Genomic DNA, 22,962 nt, shown 5'->3' on the forward strand with positions numbered 1-22,962 from the left:
AGAGTATAAGCATACTTAATTTTAGGTTTAAACTGAGTTCATACGTTATGTTCACTGACTCGATGTGGGAGTGGAACTCTTGAAGCTTGATAATTAAATATTGCTCTTTGATTACCTATTTTGTGTAAGTATCATGAAAAACTGAAAGTTTACCATGTACGTGGCTCAAATAGTGAAATGAAGCTGATTCAGGAGGTTTTTTTAATCAAATTTCAAATCAAATGAAGTTTTATTCAATTATATAGCTTACATAATATATCACAAGTCATTGAATACTGTCTGCTTAAGAATTTATTTGTCACAGTAGTGAAATACAATTAGAACTCAAATGCTTTAAAATAAACTCAAAATACTTATGTAAATTAAGTTAAATTATCTTAATTTATTCCACTCACGCACACACACATACCACGGAGGAATCTTTACCATTATCAAGATAGTGAGAATATAGAATTAAATCGTTGAAATGTTTTGAAACACAATGGTTATTCCGCCGAAGAATTTCGATGATTTTATTTTTTGTGACCTGAATATTTTGTTTTTTTAGGTTTACTGTTACGAGGATAAAAAGTTGGCGGTACCTGTCTATGAAGATCTAATTGAGCATAACAAGCTCTCTGATAAAGTAAAAATGGTGACAACACAGGGTGAATTGGATGAAATAATGGGCAAGGTAATACTCGTTGTAATTTATTATCCAACTAAGAATAAATTCTAACATTATCATTTAATAACTTGACTAATGACTTCAATTATTCAAATTCAATCTTTGAAGTTCAAAATACTTATATCTACCCTATATTTATTTTTTCTTGAACTGATTTCCCTGAACGTTCTCTTCTTCACATGATTCTTTTCTTCATTGCAGCTTCACCCGATCAATTATTCGATATTATTCTGAGTGTGCAACATAATATATTTCCAAGAAGTGTGATGTGACGTCAGAGTACAAATTGTTTAACGAAATGCAGATAAAGGGTGTTTTAGTGAGTCTGGAACGTAACAACCTTCAGTCTGCTAACACAGTCTTCCTACCTGCTAAGACCTTCAGTCTGTCTGGTTGTGGGTCCGATTCCTGTCGATAGGCGTGGACGTTTGATCACAGAATACATACAGAATGGAAAGTATCAATCCAAACAATGCATTTTACATGATGCCAAGACTTGAGTGCATCAAGACCACATCACGTGACTGTGCCATCTTGTTAGAAATTGAAATTACCGCTATCCGGGTCTTTTGAACGGGTCGCGGCAGTGAACGAGAACGTTTGACCCGGATCGGTAAGGTTAGGTGGGCCGTCCACTAGAACCGTTTTCGTTCGAACTAGCATCGGCCGAAAACTACCGAACGCGACCGAACGATCCCCAACAAACAAAGGAATAGATGCTTGTCCATTGCAACAGGTTCATACGGCTGTGCACGGCCGTCTCCGGCCGATCAATTTTTTGATCCGAATTGAATGGAATTTTCCGGCTCTATCCAGTCGAATTAACTAGTCGAGCTGAGACAAAAAAGTATTCCGAACCTAAAATTGTTTCTCAGTCTTGTTTGTTTTGTTTTTGATGTTGTTCTGTTTTATAAAGATGTAACTATGGACAATGAAAAGTTTATAAGTTTGGTTCAAGAGCATGTTCCATTGTGGGATGTGCGAGACAAAAGATATCATCGTCTTGATGTTCAAAGGAATCTGTGGACAAAGATTACTGAACAAATAGGATCTGAAGGTAAAATTTTTGTAATGAATTACAAATTTAGTGGATATTTGTTTATTCAATTTTTAAAATCTCAATACAATCATTGTTTTTGAAAAATGTTGGTGGCTATGATAGTAGTTAATTCAATATTCAATAGTTCAGCCAACTACTGAACTAGACTGACGTAAACGGTTACAATGGACGACCATATTCGGCCGAATTAACGGCCGGCAGATTTGTCAGGATCGGTTGAATAAGGTTCCAGTGGACGGTTATCCTAATCCGAACTTCCCATCTCTACTACTATTAAATGCTGAACTTTCTTTCAAGATGGCGAATTTTGGCGTCAGTATACTAGCCGACTTTCATTTCTGTATTGTATTCTGTGGTTTGAACATATCTCATCAATCATCCACGCACTCATTTCATTGCTCACGTACAGGCAAATAAGGTTATGTTGGCTTCATCCGCGATAAAAAAAATCCTCATACCTCTCCAGGAACTCACTATCGTTGTTAAGTGATAGACATTATTGTCCAAACTCTACCATCACATCAAATAAATGAATTAGAATAGTTTCTGAATAAGTTCAATAAAGTTCATTGAAAGTCTTGAGCTGATTACATGTTAGAATCCTATTTTACTTGCGATATCTCATTGCAGTTGAATCAACTTCATAATTCAGTGATTCTTGCATGCTTTACTCTTTGCTTTAGGTGAATTTGTGCATTAATGAGCCATTCTTCAGAACTTCGAAACTTCCCTGGGAGAATATTCGCTTCCGCACAGAAGGCTCTTGCAGCAATGTGATTCCTTGCTCTGCCTCGATCCAAGGCGTTGTTGTGCAATTTGAACATCTTCACAAAATTAGAGTACCTGTCGATGAAGTAATGGGATTCAAAATGACAGATTACAACGAAATGATTCACGTAAGTTTGATTCTCATTCGATCTAATGCTTTTAGTGTTGTATTGTGTTTCTCATTCATTTAGTTCTATACAAATCTAGTATTGTAACAAAGCTTGTGATAGTATGTAAAGTGGAAGGTAGAGTGGAAAAGTCTATTATCAAACGTTTTAGAAGGAATTTACCTTGTTGTGATATATCAAAATCCAACATTTTCAACAATTATTTTTCAGAATGCTATCCTGAAAGCTGATAATCCAATGGAAGTGCATCCTCTATGGGAGTACAAGACCAAAGCTCTCTCGAAGCCATTCACATTGTTCGAACTGAATATGTGTGACACAGCACCTCAAAAACCAGTCTTCTTTGAAACAAGTTTTGAACTTGAAGTGTGAGTCAATTTTTCGAATATTTCATCTAGATATGACGCTACAAGCTAATGTAACATCAATATATTATTAACATAATATTTAATTATTAATATTATCAATATCATACGACTTGATATTAATTCATTACAAGAATGTGATTCTTCTTAATATTGTGGTTAAATACCTCAAACCTCAAAATAACATTTCTCAAGTAAATACATTACTGGATATAATAGGTCTATAGAAAACAAATAATCGTATAATCACTTTACGTCTCTCGACAGAAATACCCAAACATTAAAATAAAAAACAAATTATGAGAATAATTATAATCCTCAATCGTGTGGACACACGCCTCGGCATTCATTGTACGTCTGCCTGTACGCGTTCCACGCATGCCCCGGCATTCAAAAAGCTTGCCATCTGATTTTGCTGATACATCCAAATGTGGAGTCAAATTTTCTGGTAGACTGTTCATTGAACTTGTAGGAGTTTTACTTGTGATTGACGAATTTAGTGTTCTTACGCTTTGTAATCTAGATGCAAAAGGAGGCGTATCCATGACCATTTTCTCGTGATTATGTGTTCCCATTCTACTCTTAAGAATAACAATTTCAGCGTCCGTCCTTACACTAGCATTGCAATTTCTAGCTAAGCATCTCCAAACAATTTCACCCGAGGATACAGGTCCCGCTTTTCGGTATTTGAACGAGTCAACTAATAGCGCCGGGTTGCCCTTGCTCGTCGTTGTTTTAATCGTACTGAATTTCCCCTCTCCGTACCACAGGGAAGAATTCAGTAGCTTGAGATTTTTATATTATACAGTTCATAATAGAAATTATACTGTACATTCTTCAACTATACTACGAGATAGAAGAAATAAACAATGCCGTTAGTTAAGTTATCAGCCGTTCCACGTGGAAGTGACAGGTGGATAAGATAAGGCGATGCCTTCACCTTCAACTTATCATCAACAGATTAATAGCACAACACGAAAAACAGCGATAGAACAGCTGGCTCATTCCCGCGCAAAAAAGATTCTCCAACAATTGGACACTTGCACAGTTGATATTGAGGTTACCTTAACTTGACAATATCATCAAAACAATAAATAGTTATCAATTTTGAAGACTATACACTCAGTGACTCGCCAGATTCACACCTTTACGTAATAACTCAACTTGAAACACTTTAGTCATGAAAAACTACTTAAACTTCAAAAAAACTAATAGACGACTCTTCTAACAACCAACACAGGCAGATCAGGCTTGACAACCAACCTGGCCTGCCATTTGCTTGGTGTTAAGTCTTCTAGTTTATACAGTGTCACACGAAAGTTGTAACAGCCGAAGACCATAATTTCTACATGAAATTTTCAAAAAAATGTCCAGTAAAGTTTTCTTGTATCGACCACAGTTTTCGAGTTATAATATAATATAATATCTATAATATATTATAAATTATTCGCTATTTTTGAAAAAACGTCGATAACTAAGGAAACTATCAGTCAAGATTCAATTCTAAGGATATGGTAGGAAAGACGAAAACATTTCCAATGAGAAATATATAATCTGTTCCTTTGTTTGACTTGATATAGTTCTTAATTTTGTATATACCGTATATTATAAATGCTTTTGGTAAATAAATTTAAAAAATATTATTTTCAATGTACAGTTTAGTGGAGGACTTGCCCCAACCAATGTGCACGTGCAATCTGCATTACGTTTGCTCACGCCAGCGCATGGGCGAACTGAACGATCCCCACAGGAAACTCAAGTACAACGCTGTCTTGAAGAAGAAGGTGAATCCGGACTCTGTTGTGCTGGCGACTGGAGACAGCTCCCTCATGGGTCTCGTGGCTGCCAAACTCGGTGCTCAAATGGTTGGTAATTAGTTTTGCTGATCAATATCAAATTTATCAACTAGTAAGTAGGATTTTCAGGGGACATACGCATGATCAGGCAAAAATGGATGCTGATGTATGTCAAATAATTAACCGAATATGATAAAATCTGATGAGGAATTCCTTGACAATCTGAAAGATATCTCATGCTTGTATCTAATGCAATTGTCATGCTTGTATAAGAGTATAAGCATACTTAATTTTAGGTTTAAACTGAGTTCATACGTTATGTTCACTGACTCGATGTGGGAGTGGAACTCTTGAAGCTTGATAATTAAATATTGCTCTTTGATTACCTATTTTGTGTAAGTATCATGAAAAACTGAAAGTTTACCATGTACGTGGCTCAAATAGTGAAATGAAGCTGATTCAGGAGGTTTTTTTAATCAAATTTCAAATCAAATGAAGTTTTATTCAATTATATAGCTTACATAATATATCACAAGTCATTGAATACTGTCTGCTTAAGAATTTATTTGTCACAGTAGTGAAATACAATTAGAACTCAAATGCTTTAAAATAAACTCAAAATACTTATGTAAATTAAGTTAAATTATCTTAATTTATTCCACTCACGCACACACACATACCACGGAGGAATCTTTACCATTATCAAGATAGTGAGAATATAGAATTAAATCGTTGAAGTTCAAAATACTTATATCTACCCTATATTTATTTTTTCTTGAACTGATTTCCCTGAACGTTCTCTTCTTCACATGATTCTTTTCTTCATTGCAGCTTCACCCGATCAATTATTCGATATTATTCTGAGTGTGCAACATAATATATTTCCAAGAAGTGTGATGTGACGTCAGAGTACAAATTGTTTAACGAAATGCAGATAAAGGGTGTTTTAGTGAGTCTGGAACGTAACAACCTTCAGTCTGCTAACACAGTCTTCCTACCTGCTAAGACCTTCAGTCTGTCTGGTTGTGGGTCCGATTCCTGTCGATAGGCGTGGACGTTTGATCACAGAATACATACAGAATGGAAAGTATCAATCCAAACAATGCATTTTACATGATGCCAAGACTTGAGTGCATCAAGACCACATCACGTGACTGTGCCATCTTGTTAGAAATTGAAATTACCGCTATCCGGGTCTTTTGAACGGGTCGCGGCAGTGAACGAGAACGTTTGACCCGGATCGGTAAGGTTAGGTGGGCCGTCCACTAGAACCGTTTTCGTTCGAACTAGCATCGGCCGAAAACTACCGAACGCGACCGAACGATCCCCAACAAACAAAGGAATAGATGCTTGTCCATTGCAACAGGTTCATACGGCTGTGCACGGCCGTCTCCGGCCGATCAATTTTTTGATCCGAATTGAATGGAATTTTCCGGCTCTATCCAGTCGAATTAACTAGTCGAGCTGAGACAAAAAAGTATTCCGAACCTAAAATTGTTTCTCAGTCTTGTTTGTTTTGTTTTTGATGTTGTTCTGTTTTATAAAGATGTAACTATGGACAATGAAAAGTTTATAAGTTTGGTTCAAGAGCATGTTCCATTGTGGGATGTGCGAGACAAAAGATATCATCGTCTTGATGTTCAAAGGAATCTGTGGACAAAGATTACTGAACAAATAGGATCTGAAGGTAAAATTTTTGTAATGAATTACAAATTTAGTGGATATTTGTTTATTCAATTTTTAAAATCTCAATACAATCATTGTTTTTGAAAAATGTTGGTGGCTATGATAGTAGTTAATTCAATATTCAATAGTTCAGCCAACTACTGAACTAGACTGACGTAAACGGTTACAATGGACGACCATATTCGGCCGAATTAACGGCCGGCAGATTTGTCAGGATCGGTTGAATAAGGTTCCAGTGGACGGTTATCCTAATCCGAACTTCCCATCTCTACTACTATTAAATGCTGAACTTTCTTTCAAGATGGCGAATTTTGGCGTCAGTATACTAGCCGACTTTCATTTCTGTATTGTATTCTGTGGTTTGAACATATCTCATCAATCATCCACGCACTCATTTCATTGCTCACGTACAGGCAAATAAGGTTATGTTGGCTTCATCCGCGATAAAAAAATCCTCATACCTCTCCAGGAACTCACTATCGTTGTTAAGTGATAGACATTATTGTCCAAACTCTACCATCACATCAAATAAATGAATTAGAATAGTTTCTGAATAAGTTCAATAAAGTTCATTGAAAGTCTTGAGCTGATTACATGTTAGAATCCTATTTTACTTGCGATATCTCATTGCAGTTGAATCAACTTCATAATTCAGTGATTCTTGCATGCTTTACTCTTTGCTTTAGGTGAATTTGTGCATTAATGAGCCATTCTTCAGAACTTCGAAACTTCCCTGGGAGAATATTCGCTTCCGCACAGAAGGCTCTTGCAGCAATGTGATTCCTTGCTCTGCCTCGATCCAAGGCGTTGTTGTGCAATTTGAACATCTTCACAAAATTAGAGTACCTGTCGATGAAGTAATGGGATTCAAAATGACAGATTACAACGAAATGATTCACGTAAGTTTGATTCTCATTCGATCTAATGCTTTTAGTGTTGTATTGTGTTTCTCATTCATTTAGTTCTATACAAATCTAGTATTGTAACAAAGCTTGCGATAGTATGTAAAGTGGAAGGTAGAGTGGAAAAGTCTATTATCAAAGTTTTAGAAGGAATTTACCTTGTTGTGATATATCAAAATTCAACATTTTCAACAATTATTTTTCAGAATGCTATCCTGAAAGCTGATAATCCAATGGAAGTGCATCCTCTATGGGAGTACAAGACCAAAGCTCTCTCGAAGCCATTCACATTGTTCGAACTGAATATGTGTGACACAGCACCTCAAAAACCAGTCTTCTTTGAAACAAGTTTTGAACTTGAAGTGTGAGTCAATTTTTCGAATATTTCATCTAGATATGACGCTACAAGCTAATGTAACATCAATATATTATTAACATAATATTTAATTATTAATATTATCAATATCATACGACTTGATATTAATTCATTACAAGAATGTGATTCTTCTTAATATTGTGGTTAAATACCTCAAACCTCAAAATAACATTTCTCAAGTAAATACATTACTGGATATAATAGGTCTATAGAAAACAAATAATCGTATAATCACTTTACGTCTCTCGACAGAAATACCCCAACATTAAAATAAAAAAACAAATTATGAGAATAATTATAATCCTCAATCGTGTGGACACACGCCTCGGCATTCATTGTACGTCTGCCTGTACGCGTTCCACGCATGCCCCGGCATTCAAAAAGCTATCCGATTTGCAGACGACAGGAAGACATGGTAGATGTAAATTTTCCACATCATGACAACCATGGCGTCATGGAAGAAATTTACAAATTGCAGCTGCATAATTCTATTTTAATAGCTAGTATAATGAAATCGAAAATAAAACGTAACAAACGAAGTTGGTGGGTTTAAAGATTATACAAGATAGATTCAAGTATGGAAATAAATTGCTACGACATCAGATATGAGATTGACGATCCCAACTTTATTAGGATATTAAAACATGATTTTGATAATTCACTGAATCTAATTCAACCAGTAAATGATACCATAATGAGGGGAAGCAATCACTTCACAAGAGCGATTGGCCCTAACTTTGAGATTCTTGGCATCGGTTGATTCATTTGTTAGTTTAAAATATATATTCCGAATTTCAAAAATTATTCCGAATTTCCGAATGAGGGGAAAATTCTGCGCCACAGAATTGACAGTAACTACTGAATGATTGCCCATTTTCAACTATCTCTGCTCATAAACAATGATAAAACAAGATAAAGTATTTTCTAAACGATTAGCCCTATAAGGAATACTAAAAGTTTGTATAAATCTCACTATAGCCTAGCTATCTAAAACCCATAATAGCGTATTAAAAATTACAAATTTAATTACCAACTCTGATCGATATCATAAAACAAACAAGTTACAGTGAATTCAAGCTTCAATAAAATATGTGTTCTATACTTTTTTGTAGGAACCCAATAGGAAAACTATTTCTACTTGAATCTTAAAGTTCTAAATTTGTTGATTTTGGTACAAATATACTTCACGCATGTTTCCATTTAAATATTTGAGACTTCAAATATCCCCAAAAAATTACAAAAAATCCTTCAATCTATAATTTGTTGTTATTGGATCACAATTTGATTTGTCATTCATTAACTTTCCAAGAACAATAATTTGCGTCAATAATAAAGCGTCCACACGTGCAAACAAGGCTCGCCCGAGGCTTGCCTTTGAGCACGACAAAATACCGACAGCTTTCTGGTTCGCCCACACGCCTCGGCGAACAGCTTGTAAGTGTGAAAACGGCCATTCGCGTAGAAATTTGGGTCACAATGTTTTCCTACAGCCTACTGGTCTTCTCCCATCGATCGCGTCTTGATTTAATCGCTCTTTTGGGTGTCATTCCTAAGTGCGATATCTCAAACATGCGAGTATTTCAACTTACCTTCACTTGTGTTCAGTATTAAAATTATCATTACATTTCGAATAATATTAATATATTGATATTCATAAGCCAAAACTTAACCCCCCCCCCTAACCTTTCCTTTAAAACCTAATTGAACATAATATCTTAGTCTATGTTATACCAGACAAATTGAAATTTCACAGTATTGAGGCACTCCCTTCTGGGCGAGCTGCTACAATATCTACGTAAATATTATACTGAAGAACTCTTTACATTTTTGAGGAATTTTTCTTCAACCCTGTTCCAATTAATGAACAAAATCGATCATTCTAATTTGGTATTTTTTCTTTGTTTCATTCTTCTAGCGAAGATTTGCAATCATCATTGCAATCTGAACTTTACAGAGTGAGAGGGACAATCTGTTGAGTTCTCTTTTTCTCCTTAACAATATAAAATAAGGGCTATGATGGTTTCATTCGACCTGCTGATTTTTTCTCATCGATCTTTCTTGAATATCGTTTTCGATCACTCCTTTTCAGCTTTATTTCATTTTTATGCATGTTGTCTGCATGTTATTGACCGAGCGAAGTGAGGTTCAAGAATCAAGTCGACGGTTTGGCATTTCTCTTAATGTTTAAATGTTTTAATGTTGCGCATTTACGGCGAAACGCGGTAATAGATTTTCATGAAATTTGACAGGTATGTTCCTTTTTTAATTGCGCGTCGACGTTTATACACGGTTTTTGGAAATTTTGCATTTCAAGGATAATATAAAAGGAGAAAGGAGCCTCCTTCATACGCCAATATTAGAGTAAAATCAGACCATAGAATTATTCATCATAAATCAGCTGACAAGTGATTACACAGATGTGAGGAGAAGCCAGTCTATTGCTGTATTTCCATAAGGTCTATAGTTTCAATCAGGTACTTGTGGATGAGAATACTGCGTGAGGTCTACTGTTCACAGTACTACTAGTTAACGTTATACCAATTTCACTTACAATTTTTTTATTAATCTGAACATACTGTGTATTGTTTTGAAGGGCGGGCCGCATAGATGGTGTTGTGTTGTGGGTGGACTACATGCTGGATGAGGTGACTCGGATCAGCGAAGGTGGCACGCGACTCATCTGGCCGGGAGAGTCGGTGGCCTGGGACATCCACGGCCGGCAGGCGGTCTGCTTCAGTCGGCACCGCCGCACCCTCAACGCCAAGAAAGGCGGCACTGTCAACCTCAAATCCACCTACCTCTCCAACTATCTCAACCTGTTCTTCAGTTACACCGGTAGGTTGCGGTTGGGGTACATAACTTAATAGATCTCATTTCTGACTTGCAAAAAGTGAATTTATATTTTTTAATTACTCGAATTTGAATACTAATGCCCCGGTTTCTAGGACACTCATTAAATTGTTCATTGTTTATGGACCTTGAAAGTTAATGCTCCATTTAACTTCATTATGGAGTGTATGACGATTTTAATGCCCAACTTGACAGTAAATATTTATTTCGCCAAAATACAAAATCACTAGAAATATTTCCAAATTAATAATACAATTTGTTTCGTATTGAAATTGTCATAAATTATCCTAGTTAGTTGCATGATTGCATCAGTTGTAGAATTTCCTTGTTGGAAGCCAAATTGATTTTTCTCAATAAAGTTATTATCATTCAGGTAATTTAAGATTCTTTTTTATAATTTTCTCCATAATTTTAGAAAAACTATTCAAGATACTTATCTTCTTCTTCCTCCTTGCCTTTTCCCATTATTTGGGGTCGGCTCTCCTCGATCTAAGTCTCCAGTTGGAACGATCCTGGGTCGTCTGATTTGTCAGGTCCAACTGCTTCATATTTTTATGAACTAAACCTAGCCATGTGAGACGGGGTCTGCCTCTGCCCCTCGGCTGTGTCTCCATATCAAGTACTTTCCTTGTCATATGATTGGGTGAACGTCTATTTACATGTCCATACCAGCGTAATCTTCCTTCCATTATCTTCTCATAGACCGGTGCCACCCGGAAACTGCCCCGAACATGCGTGTTTCGAATATGGTCCAGTCTAGTCACGCCCCCTGCCCATCTTAGCATTTTCATTTCAGCAGAATGGAGTTTCTCTTCCTGCTATTTTTTCAGGGGCCAACACTCATTACCATATAGCATTGCTGGTCGCACTGCAGCTTTATACACTTTTCCCTTGATGGGCACAGGCATTCTTTCGTCGCAAAGTACCCCCGTTAGCTCTCTCCATTTCATCCATCCAGTGTTTATACGGCTTGAGATGTCCGCATCTATGCTTCCATCATGGCTGATTATGGAGCCTAAATATTTGCATTGACTAACTACTGGGAGTGGAGTACCTTGCAAGTGTATGTGTGCCTGTGCCTGATCATCATTGTCTCCAAAGCTGCAGTGCCTATAGACCGTCTTCTCTCTGCTAATTCTTAGGCCAGCTGCTTCCAGGCTGGCACGCCACAAATCAAGAGTCTGTTGCAATTCTTCTGGCGTTTTTCTTATGAGAACAATGTCATCCGCATACAAAATGTCCCAAGGTGCTGGATGCTGAATTTTTTTAGTGAGGTAGTCCATGACAAGATTGAAGAGGAGTGGGCTGAACCCTGATGAACCCCAACCTCTACACTGAACTCCTCCCCAATTCCAGCGGGGCTCCTGACCTTTGTCTTAGCTCCATGGTACATATCTTTTACCACATGTACGTAGTACTCTGGGACTCCTTGTGCTCTCATTGCTTGCCAGATTAGCTCTCTTGGCACTCTATCGAATGCTTTCTCTAGGTCAATAAAAACTAAATGCAAGTCTGCTTTATTTTCTTTGTGTTTTTCTATTAGGATTCTAACAGAGTGCATTGCATCAGTAGTAGACCTACCACTATCAAAGCCGCACTGATTCTCTGTCACAGATGTAACTCCAAGCAGGCGTCTGTTTATCACTCTTTTCCAAATTTTAAATGTAAGAGAGAGGAGTTTAACTGCTCTGAAGTTCTTACATTCAAGATACTTATCGGTCGATAATTTTCTGGTTTGGTTTTATCACCTGATTTATGCAATGCAATTTTACCTTTGCAGATTTAAAAGCCCTTTGGGAAATAGCCCTCCGTAAAACATTTATTAATAATATGTTCCAATGGGCGTACGATATAATCTCTTATTAGTTCAAGACAAAATGGACTGATTTTATCCAAACTTGGAGATGCATTTTTTTCAATTCAATAACTTCATAAATTTCTGTCACATTAGTTGTATTTAGAAACAAGCTATTTACTGGAGGTGTGTTCACTCAGGAAATCTGGTATCATTGTATGCTGAGCAGAGTTTAACAATTTCTTTGCATGAACTGGTAACAAAGTCTGACATACACTCATCACTCATCAGTTTTTGATTTGTTTCGCAATATATGGTTGATACTGAAATGTGCAACAAGATCAATGTTTTTTGCCATTCAAAAATATTAAATCACTCAAGTTGCCCTGTTTAAAAATAGTTTGTTGTTTGTTAATTTCTTACTATTTAACTATTACCATTTAAATACTATTAAAAATGTATGCCTTCCTCCTATTTTTTTCAGATCCTGATGGTGGAGATCCAGTTGTTCTTTGTTCATTTTGAAAGCACCAATTTCCAGAAGAATTCATCCGTCTCTCAACCTGACTTTGTTAAGAATTCAAAACACCAGAATACATTTATTATCAAAAAATTGGTGTTCGCGTGTAAATATTTTAATTTGCATGAAACTTTTAATAAAAAAAGTTGAACAATTCACAAATGACTATTCGTGTATTATAGAACCGACCAGTCCCTCATGCCTAAAGCTGCGTTTACACAAAAGTTATCAACAAAATGTTAACTTAATCCTTATAGATTCTATTAGATTGAATATAACTTATCATACACATGATGAACATAATAATTATGTGTTTGTCAAGTTCAGTTTAATCTAATAGAATCTATGAGGATTAAGCTATCAACATTTTCCTAATAACTTTGGAGTAAACCCAGCTTATGGGTGTGTACAAACAGAGAGCGGACATGCTTTAATTATGAACAAATTATCTAATCAAATACTAGCGTTCTTGTTGGATTTCGTACTGTAATCGAAGAAAATCAAGATACTATCGAATAAGAATATGTACCTTATTTAAAAATAAATAATCTGTATCTTCAGTATAAATTTGATAAAAATAATATATTAATAATTAACTTCAGCTTCCAAGAACGTTGAACTCGTAACACCTAACCGATCTCTGTTTTGCACTCACCCTAAAATCACTAGATAATATCGGGTCGCAGCCAACCTGTCTCCCTGACAACTAAGCTCCTCGCAATTTTGATTACAGGCGTCAGCAAATCCCCTGGCAAAATATACCATTGCCGTCAACTAGTCTCCCAGACAGCTAATCCCCTACTGGAACGAAGGTTCCAGGCTCCTCACACGCTCACGACAACCAAGCTCCCCGTCCAGCTGATCCCCTGCTGGATATGATCGTACCCGACAACCAACCTCCTCGCACAATAACGACAAACAAGCTTCCCGACAGCCGATCCCCTATTGAGCATTGAAACCAGCTTGAAGCGGGCGGGAGAGTAGTACAATCACAGACACTGTGATTATTAGAAGAAAATCTTGTTAATGTTATCACTTCTATCACTACAAACATTAAACTCTTTTGCAGAAAATTTTCAATAATGCTGCTTTGCACCAAGCGAGATCAATTCTGATCCATGATTAGCTCTGTGATTTATCACGTGCCTTCGACTGTGTCTCGCACAATATTCTATTGGGAAAGCTGGAGAAGTATGGCCTTGGAGTCGGTGCTGTCAGACTGATGAAATCATACCTGAGTGATAGGTTGCAGGTTGTGGACTGGAATGGTGAACTATCAAGTCCTGCACCCTTGAAACATGGAGTCCCACAGGGATCAGTTTTGGGACCTTTGCTCTTTCTCATCTCAATAAATGATATATATTATTCAGTAGATGGTGGTGTTCTGTTATTCGCAGATGACACATCACTATTTGCGGATCATAAGAGCGTAGATTCTGCCAGGCTTGCTGTGAGGGAGCTGTATCATAGTGCGTCTCAATGGTTTGATCTAAATAAGCTGGCTCTTAACAGTGACAAGACTCAGGAGCTATCATTCAGCCTCAATTCTGGGATTGCCACGGGTACTGTGAAGCTCTTGGGGTTTTCCCTGGATAGTAGGTTGACCTGGGAGGCTCACATCAGCCAGCTCTGCAAAAGGCTAAGTAGGGTCATTTTTCTGCTTAGAAGGCTTGTATCATGTGTGCCTGACGGTTTTGTGCGTCAAGCTTACTTTGCTTTTTTCCAGAGCCATATTGCATATGGTACAAGGCTGTGGGGGCACGCTGCGAGTGTGAATAGGGTGCTATTAATGCAAAAAAGAGCCATTAGAATTGTGATGAGAGCTGGTTGGATTAATCACTGCAAACCATTGTTTGTACATTTACGAGTGATGACAGTTTACAGCCTGTACATATACGAGTGCTTGGTTTCGGTTAGAGAGAATATTCATTTGTACACCAGGGCCAATCAGATCCACAGTCACGCTACACGGGGAAATGGAAACCTGGTCCTGCCCGGGGTGAGATTGGAAAGATCCAGGAAAAGTTTTCCCATATCTGGCATCAGATTTTTCAATAGGCTACCTGATGAAGTAAGAGAGCTGCCTCTGGTGAGCTTTAAGAAGCGGGTCAAGTCATGGCTGGTCGCCAACCCGTTCTATTCCATTCATGAGTTTGACGAGTCTGACCCAAGCACTATGTAAATTGACTGTGTAAAGCACCAAGTAAATTGCCGACTGTGATAATAGAGTTTCTATGGTTTTAGTTTGTTCACGATTTATTGTAAAAGTAGGTATAGATTAAAATTAGAATAGGCTGTATAGACTGTGATAGAATTGAAGTTTAGTAATTGTTTATTGATATTTCTGTATTATTATTTATTATTTTCTTGTGAGAAACCGAATAGCTTTGAAGCCTGCTCTTGCACTGCATGTTGTGTATTATCTTTATTTATGTATTGCTATTGTAATTCTGTTAGAAATTTTATTGTAATGACATGGCCTAGTGTACTGTATGTATTTTCTGGCTGTAATAAAATCATTGAATCATACCATTGCCGTCAACTAGTCTCCCAGACAGCTAATCCCCTACTGGAACGAAGGTTCCAGGCTCCTCACACGCTCACGACAACCAAGCTCCCCGTCCAGCTGATCCCCTGCTGGATATGATCGTACCCGACAACCAACCTCCTCGCACAATAACGACAAACAAGCTTCCCGACAGCCGATCCCCTATTGAGCATTGAAACCAGCTTGAAGCGGGCGGGAGAGTAGTACAATCACAGACACTGTGATTATTAGAAGAAAATCTTGTTAATGTTATCACTTCTATCACTACAAACATTAAACTCTTTTGCAGAAAATTTTCAATAATGCTGCTTTGCACCAAGCGAGATCAATTCTGATCCATGATTAGCTCAACGACAAGTGGTTATGGTCAATTATTGATCCAGTATATTTTGAACCTTGTTGCTTCCAAGTAAATATTTTCATCAGCTAACACTGTAATCAAGAAAAATTATAAATAATCAGAAATAAAATAATAAAAATGGATAAATTTCAAAACAGACAGTGTGTTGGAAAATGGATAGTTTATTTACAAGTTGAAAAATCGTACCTATATACACACATAATATAAATTATACCTCTATGTTAACATGGGCCAGATGAACTCAATATTTCCCTCTCTAAGAATCAAATGAAGGTTCTCATATTTGAACTTCGAATTATTGGCTTGATGTTAACAAGTCTCTTAGTTTATATTATATAGTAAAGAATATTTATCCTAATTTTTAGAAAGTCAGTTAACTAACATGGGTGAAGAAAAAATGTAAAATTTTCAAACACTTGTAACTGTAAAAAGTTATAATTAATTTTTTGTATGAAATCAATAGGTACATTAGCTCTAGGGTCACTTGGTTGCAAACCACTAGATGTCAATAAAAATATGTACCTATAATTTAAACTTATTGAATGTATGTATTTATCTACTTCATGTAGCCTACCATTAATTTATGTTATGTACAAAGTCAAAACAAAGAATTATTCGGCTTCTTCATCAAGAAGGTGATTTAATTGAATTTGATTGTGTGAACTTTCGGTTTTAGCTTTATGGTTACTCTTATTTTTCTTAACAGGCTTTTTGCCGACAACATATTCTGGCATTACCAATTTGCTGCCCCGGAAGTGAGTTGTGTCATTTTCTGTGACGGTGACACTGCTTGAAGTTTCGACAACAGTTTTGGAGATACTATTCCTACTCTTAGGTGGCCGTTTAAAAACGATTTTATCTTCAGACTTATCTTCCATTTCGACATTCCTCCTGGATTCCATTTCTTGGAGAAACGACATGGCGGCTGCAGTATTGCTCCTTTCTGACATATCATCCTCGGAAACATCATTCAACGAATATTTTGTCCATTTGTGTGGATTACGTCTGAAGTCAGGAAGGTTGTGGTTACGTCTGACAGGAGAAGGAAGATCAGGTCTCTTGAAAATACTTTCTTGGCCTCTCAAATGTTTTGTTTCAGCTCGTTTACGCTTTTTAGATGATATATCTGGTTGATTATCTATTTCCATCACTAGATTATGAGTATTAGTATTATCAACTCCATTCTTACTGATGACTGCATCTAGTTGGTCAAAGACGGTTTTCTGGCGATTTGTAAATTCTTGATCACCACTTTCAATCAAATAATTATTCCCTTCAAGCCGTAACATTATTATTAAAATTAAATGTTTATAAAGTCCAATTTTGATTAAACAAATTAGGTTATGTTTACAAGTTCCAGTACTATTGTGTTCACTCACTTAGCCTCTGCACTGTCTTCAACCAATAAATGGCCGCAATTTATGTACTGTGTATATAAGTTGTGAAAAATTATAATACTATTCTTTTTAAGAATATAATAATCCAGTATAAAGAAAGTTGAATTATTATTTTCAAGACAAGTCAAACATAACATAAAACGATCAATGAACAATGATATGTCGATATCGATAACTGTATTATGTCGATAATTCAAATTGAAATGATAGTAGTCGATCTAAGGAAAACTATTTGCTTTTCTAAAATTTTGCTAGAAATTTCCTTTCCGAGATATACGGTACTTAAATTCAAAAGCTTGTTGACCTTTATAACTTTCAAGCTGGAAAGTTAATAATTGTTATAGGGTGAGTTTGCATTAGCAAATAATAGAGTTTAAAGCATCTAATTTTGATCAATCCTTATTACTCTTAAAGTACATGTTTCAAACAACCGATGACCGGATAATCCTTATTCAAGCAATTTATCTTATCAAAGTGTGCATCCAAAAATCTTCACTTAGAAGCAATCTATCAAAAAACGGAAACATTTCAGAAATCTTCCAATTGTAAAATAAATTGAAAAAACTACATAACTTGATCTTCCATCACAATAAGGTCAATTACTAATTTTTAATTATTATTTTTTCAGTGTTGAAATTTCGAAATTTATTGTGTGTTCGATTTTTAAAATATCGATGTTAATAACATCGATTTTTTTAACCTAGTGAACATTTTGAAATTAAACAGCTGTTTCATTTCTTGACTTCTTGTTGACTGCTGTCGTAATATTCTCTTGCTTGTTCTTTTTGTAAAGATTTATATAGTATTTATTTACAATTTGCAAATTGAATAAAAATATTGCATCAAATTAAACAATTTTGCCAATTATGGCAGAAACTAGTTCAGACGATAGCTCTGCACCTGTAGAATTTCAATTGTCATCATCTTTAGACGACAACAGTAAAATAAGTTATCCAGTGGAGTGTCCACTTTGTAGTAAATATAGAAAATTGTTCTACTGTAAATTGTGTATTCGAAATGGTGACTTCTTCAATTCATCTTCAATACGAGCTGAAAGGTAAAAATATTTTCTTTTTTATACAATCTTTTAAATTGAAAAAATCAGTTCATAAGAAAAACTAATTCGACTATTTATGCACCCGTTTAGTATAGTCTACCGTAATCTTAGTTAGGTACAAATTTTTTTGCATTATGAAGCTGCTGACTTATAAGCTTCATTAAAAAATAGACGTGATGATGCTAACAAGACAACTAATAGTATTTTTTAACCAATAAGTTAATTTACTGACATCAATATGTTGTGTGTTAACTTATTGGTTTATTTAACATTAACAACATAATATTTTTTTACTTGAGAGCCAGAGCTCTTTAGTAATACTAGGGCTATACGAGCCGCAGGTCACAAAATACTGCAATGCTACCTATAAGTATCTTAATTGAGAAGATCAACTTGAGGTCAAAAAGGCCCATTTCTAACTTTTGACAGATTAGCGGAAAGTTAATAAATATTTATTTGCTCTAACGTGCTTAAAAATTGTTGAATATTACATACTGTACTGTTGAATTCAACTTGGAATACCATGTAACAACTATGAATTTTTTCTTGTCTCTGTTATCAAGAAGTAAGTATGCTGCTGATTTCATCTTATGTTTTAAAATGTAGATAGAGCATTTTATTGCTACTACTTCTGAGTTCTTCAGAGACAATACATTTGTAAAAATGTAGGATTAATATATTATTACATTATAATATAGAAGAATATGGTTATGAATCAATATCAAAGCTCTTATGTCCTATATTATATCATGTACTTTCCTCTATATTTAAGTCACTTATATTGTAGGCCTATGTCTAGATTCAGACTATTTCACAATTAAAAAAAAAAACATTAGTTCACAATTAAATAAATAAAAAATTTAAGTCAAATAGATCAATTGTAAATACTAATAACAGGATATAAGGAAAAGAAAGAAAGCATTTTATGTCACTTAACTTAGTTCCCTTTAAGACACAGTTTGTCAAGACAAAGCAACACAATCTCGAATATAATTAAATAACCTTAGCCAACTCATAAAACTCTTCCAAATTATACAAGGAGTTATCTACCAAGAATCCTCTGAACAGAAGTGAAGCTGTTTGGGTTCACTCTAAATACCAGACTTAGTTGGAGTAGTCACATCAACAATGTCTGCTTGAATCTCTTCAGGATAATAATTGTTCTCAGACGACTTAGATCTTAGAACCGATGGATGTATATGTTGTTAATTATTATGGTGTTCAGTTGTGCGGACATGGACTTTGCTTTAGAGAGGTACTACTCCTGCAGAAAATGCATTATCTTGAGGACAACTAAAATACCATCTGAGTAATGCTTTTACAGACAACACTATCTTACAAAAAGTTGAAAATAATCTTATTTTTAAAGGTTTTATATGTTTGACTAAGTTAAAAAAAACTTGCATTAGTGTCAGCATCAGCTCGTTGTTGGTAAACCACTGCTTGGCCTCTTCAAGAAGCTGCAACTGCTGCTAAGATTTCAGACAGATCTAGAATCTCAGAGAACCTTGGTCGTCAATCATTACCAGAAAAGAAGAGGATCTATCACTGAACCTTTAGGAACTCCATGGTGAACTTGCAGTCAAGCAATATGAATATTTACTTACCGGAATCCATGCTGAGCATCTGTGAATAATTTACTTCTCTCAAATGTAGTGCACCAGTTTTTTCCATGAATGCTTCAAATATCTTAGCCCGTGCTGGAGTTATGGAAATTTTTGGGATAGGTTGGAATGTTATTTAGGTAGCTTATAACAGGTCAAGGGAGTATGATTGTGAATGTGTTCTTGAATTGTTCTATTTTCTTGTTCTTGTAAAGAGGTCTACATTCCGCTTTGAGGAACTCGTTTTGATCGTAATAAAATTATTTAGATGGTAATGCGGGATCTCCTAGTGCTACCTTTACGTTATCCTGGTACAACACTCAAACAGTTCCTACATTAGTTTAGGTCGTTATGTCAAATACAGTATCTCCAAAAATGAAGAAATCTGTAATATCCAAAAGAAGCATCCTACAATAATAATTCTACGAAGAAGAAGAATTAAACAAGGAATTTGTCCAACTCCAATTCGAGCTCTCAAGGAAGAATTCCAATTCAAGGAAGTTATTTTTAAATAACTAGTTGTTTCAGCAAAATTAAAAAAAATGGAAATATATTCAAAGGTTTAACTATAAGCTATATATATATATAGCTTAACTCAAATTACTCAATTTAAAACATACTTTTCAAATTTCAACAGTTTTATATTGACGTAAAAATCCATAAGTTTATTTTTACTGTTTTTTTTTTGTATTAGATAGCTGGATGTTGCAAATTGGTTTGTGGCTTGGGTGAAATTTGTGTACTTCAATAGGTGGAGTGCAATCTTATTCTCATCACTGAATTTTGTAATAGGATTTTAGACGCAAAGTTGCAGCCCAGTTTACGGTTGTATATCAAGAAATACTACGGTATCTTATTTTACATTGGTAGATAATATTTATATTTTAAACAAAAATTAATTGGCATTATGTGAATGATACATGAATCGAGAGAGCTTATGAATGAATCCTTGTAAAGAGCTTATTTTGCTAAATTCTCTTTCTCATAATATAATATGACCTCTGACTTTGTTGAACCTTTCCTATATAATTACTATTATTGGAGTGAAGAGTTGAAAGTTAGTTATAAAAAATTGATAATCTGCCAATTTTCTCTCAAAAAGATAGTCAAAATGGACCAAAACTTGATATGTAACTTGGGCCTACTATCAAGAAAAAATGATCAACTATCAAGAGAAATGTTGTAAAATACTAAAGTTGAAACGATTTAATTTCCGGATTTCTCAACATTTTAGAAGTAAACTCATTTCAATTTTATGCATACAAAGTTTCTTGTCAAGTAGATAATAAAATCGAAATTTCACAATTGGTGGAACCTAAGTATTTGGAATTGATAATTATTAGAAATGATCCATTACTTGTTTTTGTCTTTGATATAAAAGATGAATTTAATTTTTCAATTAACTTAGACATTTTTTAAGTTCCATTGGTTTTAAATTATTGAAATTTTACTGTTGTAACTAATAAACATTAATGTATCTCACTTGGGAAATTGTTATTAATGATTCAACTGTCCATTTTGTTCATCAATTGTTCAAGCATCGTCACTCAATCATTTTTTTATTTAAATATACAACAATAATTATTTGGTGTTAAAATTTATGTAAAATATTTCTTAGATTCATTCCGTAGATGAATAAGGTAGGAGATCCAGATAAATATACAACGTAACTGATTGTAAAATTATGCCGAAAATTTCTATTTATATCATTAGGCTATAATATTTTATTTCATTTTCAGGTTCTCTGAAAAACGCTCTCGATTGAATCGTTTGAAGGAAGATAGAAAACAGGTGCAAACCCTTTGTGAGGATAAACTGGTTCACAGACAGAAGATATATAAAGTTGTAAGTCTTCCATTTTCAGAAACTACTGAATTATTGAAATTTAATTATCTAGTTTAGTTCAGCTACAGTTGTAACCCTCGTTTCATTTTTGGTACAATGAGTAATATTCCTAAACACTAATTATTATTACACTAATCTGAAAGTTTATTCTTCTAATAATTTCTACTCAGTTTCAAATAGAAAATTATGTAATTAATATTTTAATAGCCTACCTCACCTCATTGTCAATACACGGCTGCCATCTGGTTCTGAAGTTCAACATAATTTTTTAAAATGCATTTGTTGTGAACTCTTGTCATTTCAAGAGTGACTTACTCAAACATAGATCCTGTATGCCCTGAAGTATTCAGCTCGCCACAGAGTTGATCATATTCTGATCAAATCCTGTATTATGAAAAATTAAATGGGTATCAGACTGTTTCAAGAAAAAATCCCTGTACAGTGAACAATATTAACGCAGCCTGTATGGTATGACTTTCTGTTCTTTTTAATAGCAATACTAGACTAGGCTACTTAGCTATAGAATTGGAAAATAGAATAAGTACATGAGTTGTATTTCATGGGCTACATCTTACTACTAAATGTGTAAATTAAACTTATGCAATCCATTTATATTTTTTAATATTAATATTTTTTTCAGGCAGGTGAAATAGATAGTCACAAAGAACGTATTAAGCTTCTCAAGTTACTCATCCAGGAGAAAGAAAAGAAAGTTAATGACAGTAAGTGATTTTTAGAATAATACTTTTTAATAAGTTGCATGTTCATACTCTGAAGCTTCTTTGAGGAAGTAATTTGTAGTCGGAATGACATGTGTTTTCAATGAAAACTATGCATAATTTTCTAATTGAAAGTGTTTCTTTCTCTATTCTATCAAAAAAGCTTCATGTGCGATTTCATATTGATAGCTTGCAGTCTCGCCCGATAAGGCGACATTATCGATCAACTGCATTGATCAAATTCATTTTCTCATATTTCATAATATTCGAACATGAATGTTTCATTCATCCAAGAATCCAAGTAACCTTTCACTATGTAAATATACAATAATCCAGTGGCGGCTCGTGGATTTCAAACTAAGGGAAGCCTAAAGACCATAATGCTCCAAAAATAAGATATTTTCATACAATATTTATAATGAACACATAATTCAAAATTTAAACTTCAAGAATAATTCCAAATAAAGCATATTTAATTGAGTTTTCAGGCTACTCACATAATTTATGAAGAATCCTAT

At 35.0% G+C, this 22,962-nt stretch overlaps 3 protein-coding genes across 4 annotated transcripts in view; 2 read left to right on the plus strand and 1 right to left on the minus strand.

Annotated features, from left to right (window-relative positions):
* Window positions 1-13,069, plus strand: part of LOC111053872 (protein arginine N-methyltransferase 7) — a 65,771-nt gene extending 52,702 nt beyond the window's left edge. For both annotated transcript variants that reach the window (XM_039427930.1, XM_039427929.1), the window contains exons 8-12: window positions 548-673; window positions 2,411-2,623; window positions 2,834-2,991; window positions 10,342-10,583; window positions 12,878-13,069. In XM_039427930.1, the coding sequence (XP_039283864.1) occupies window positions 548-673; window positions 2,411-2,623; window positions 2,834-2,991; window positions 10,342-10,583; window positions 12,878-12,918 (780 nt within the window). In that variant the 3' untranslated portion in view covers window positions 12,919-13,069. The remainder of the gene's footprint in view (window positions 1-547; window positions 674-2,410; window positions 2,624-2,833; window positions 2,992-10,341; window positions 10,584-12,877) is intronic.
* A 2,896-nt stretch (window positions 13,070-15,965) lies between these two features.
* LOC111053864 (protein TSSC4) lies at window positions 15,966-17,382 on the minus strand. The gene has a single exon (XM_022340797.2). It carries the CDS (start codon window positions 17,109-17,111, stop codon window positions 16,434-16,436), a length of 678 nt encoding a protein of 225 aa, XP_022196489.2. The 5' UTR covers window positions 17,112-17,382; the 3' UTR covers window positions 15,966-16,433.
* Window positions 17,383-17,936: 554 nt separating this feature from the next.
* Window positions 17,937-22,962, plus strand: part of LOC111053873 (beclin 1-associated autophagy-related key regulator) — a 34,358-nt gene continuing 29,332 nt past the window's right edge. Inside the window, exons 1-3 of the mRNA XM_022340806.2 lie at window positions 17,937-18,276; window positions 21,620-21,725; window positions 22,366-22,447. Coding sequence (XP_022196498.2) covers window positions 18,086-18,276; window positions 21,620-21,725; window positions 22,366-22,447 — 379 coding nt within the window. The 5' untranslated portion in view covers window positions 17,937-18,085. The remainder of the gene's footprint in view (window positions 18,277-21,619; window positions 21,726-22,365; window positions 22,448-22,962) is intronic.

This window comes from Nilaparvata lugens, chromosome 5 (assembly GCF_014356525.2).
Source record: "Nilaparvata lugens isolate BPH chromosome 5, ASM1435652v1, whole genome shotgun sequence".
Taxonomy (NCBI): domain Eukaryota; kingdom Metazoa; phylum Arthropoda; class Insecta; order Hemiptera; family Delphacidae; genus Nilaparvata; species Nilaparvata lugens.

Bases quoted from the DNA above. Each gene is read 5' to 3' on its own strand.
- LOC111053864 (XM_022340797.2), bottom strand. From the start codon at position 17,111: ATGTTACGGCTTGAAGGGAATAATTATTTGATTGAAAGTGGTGATCAA.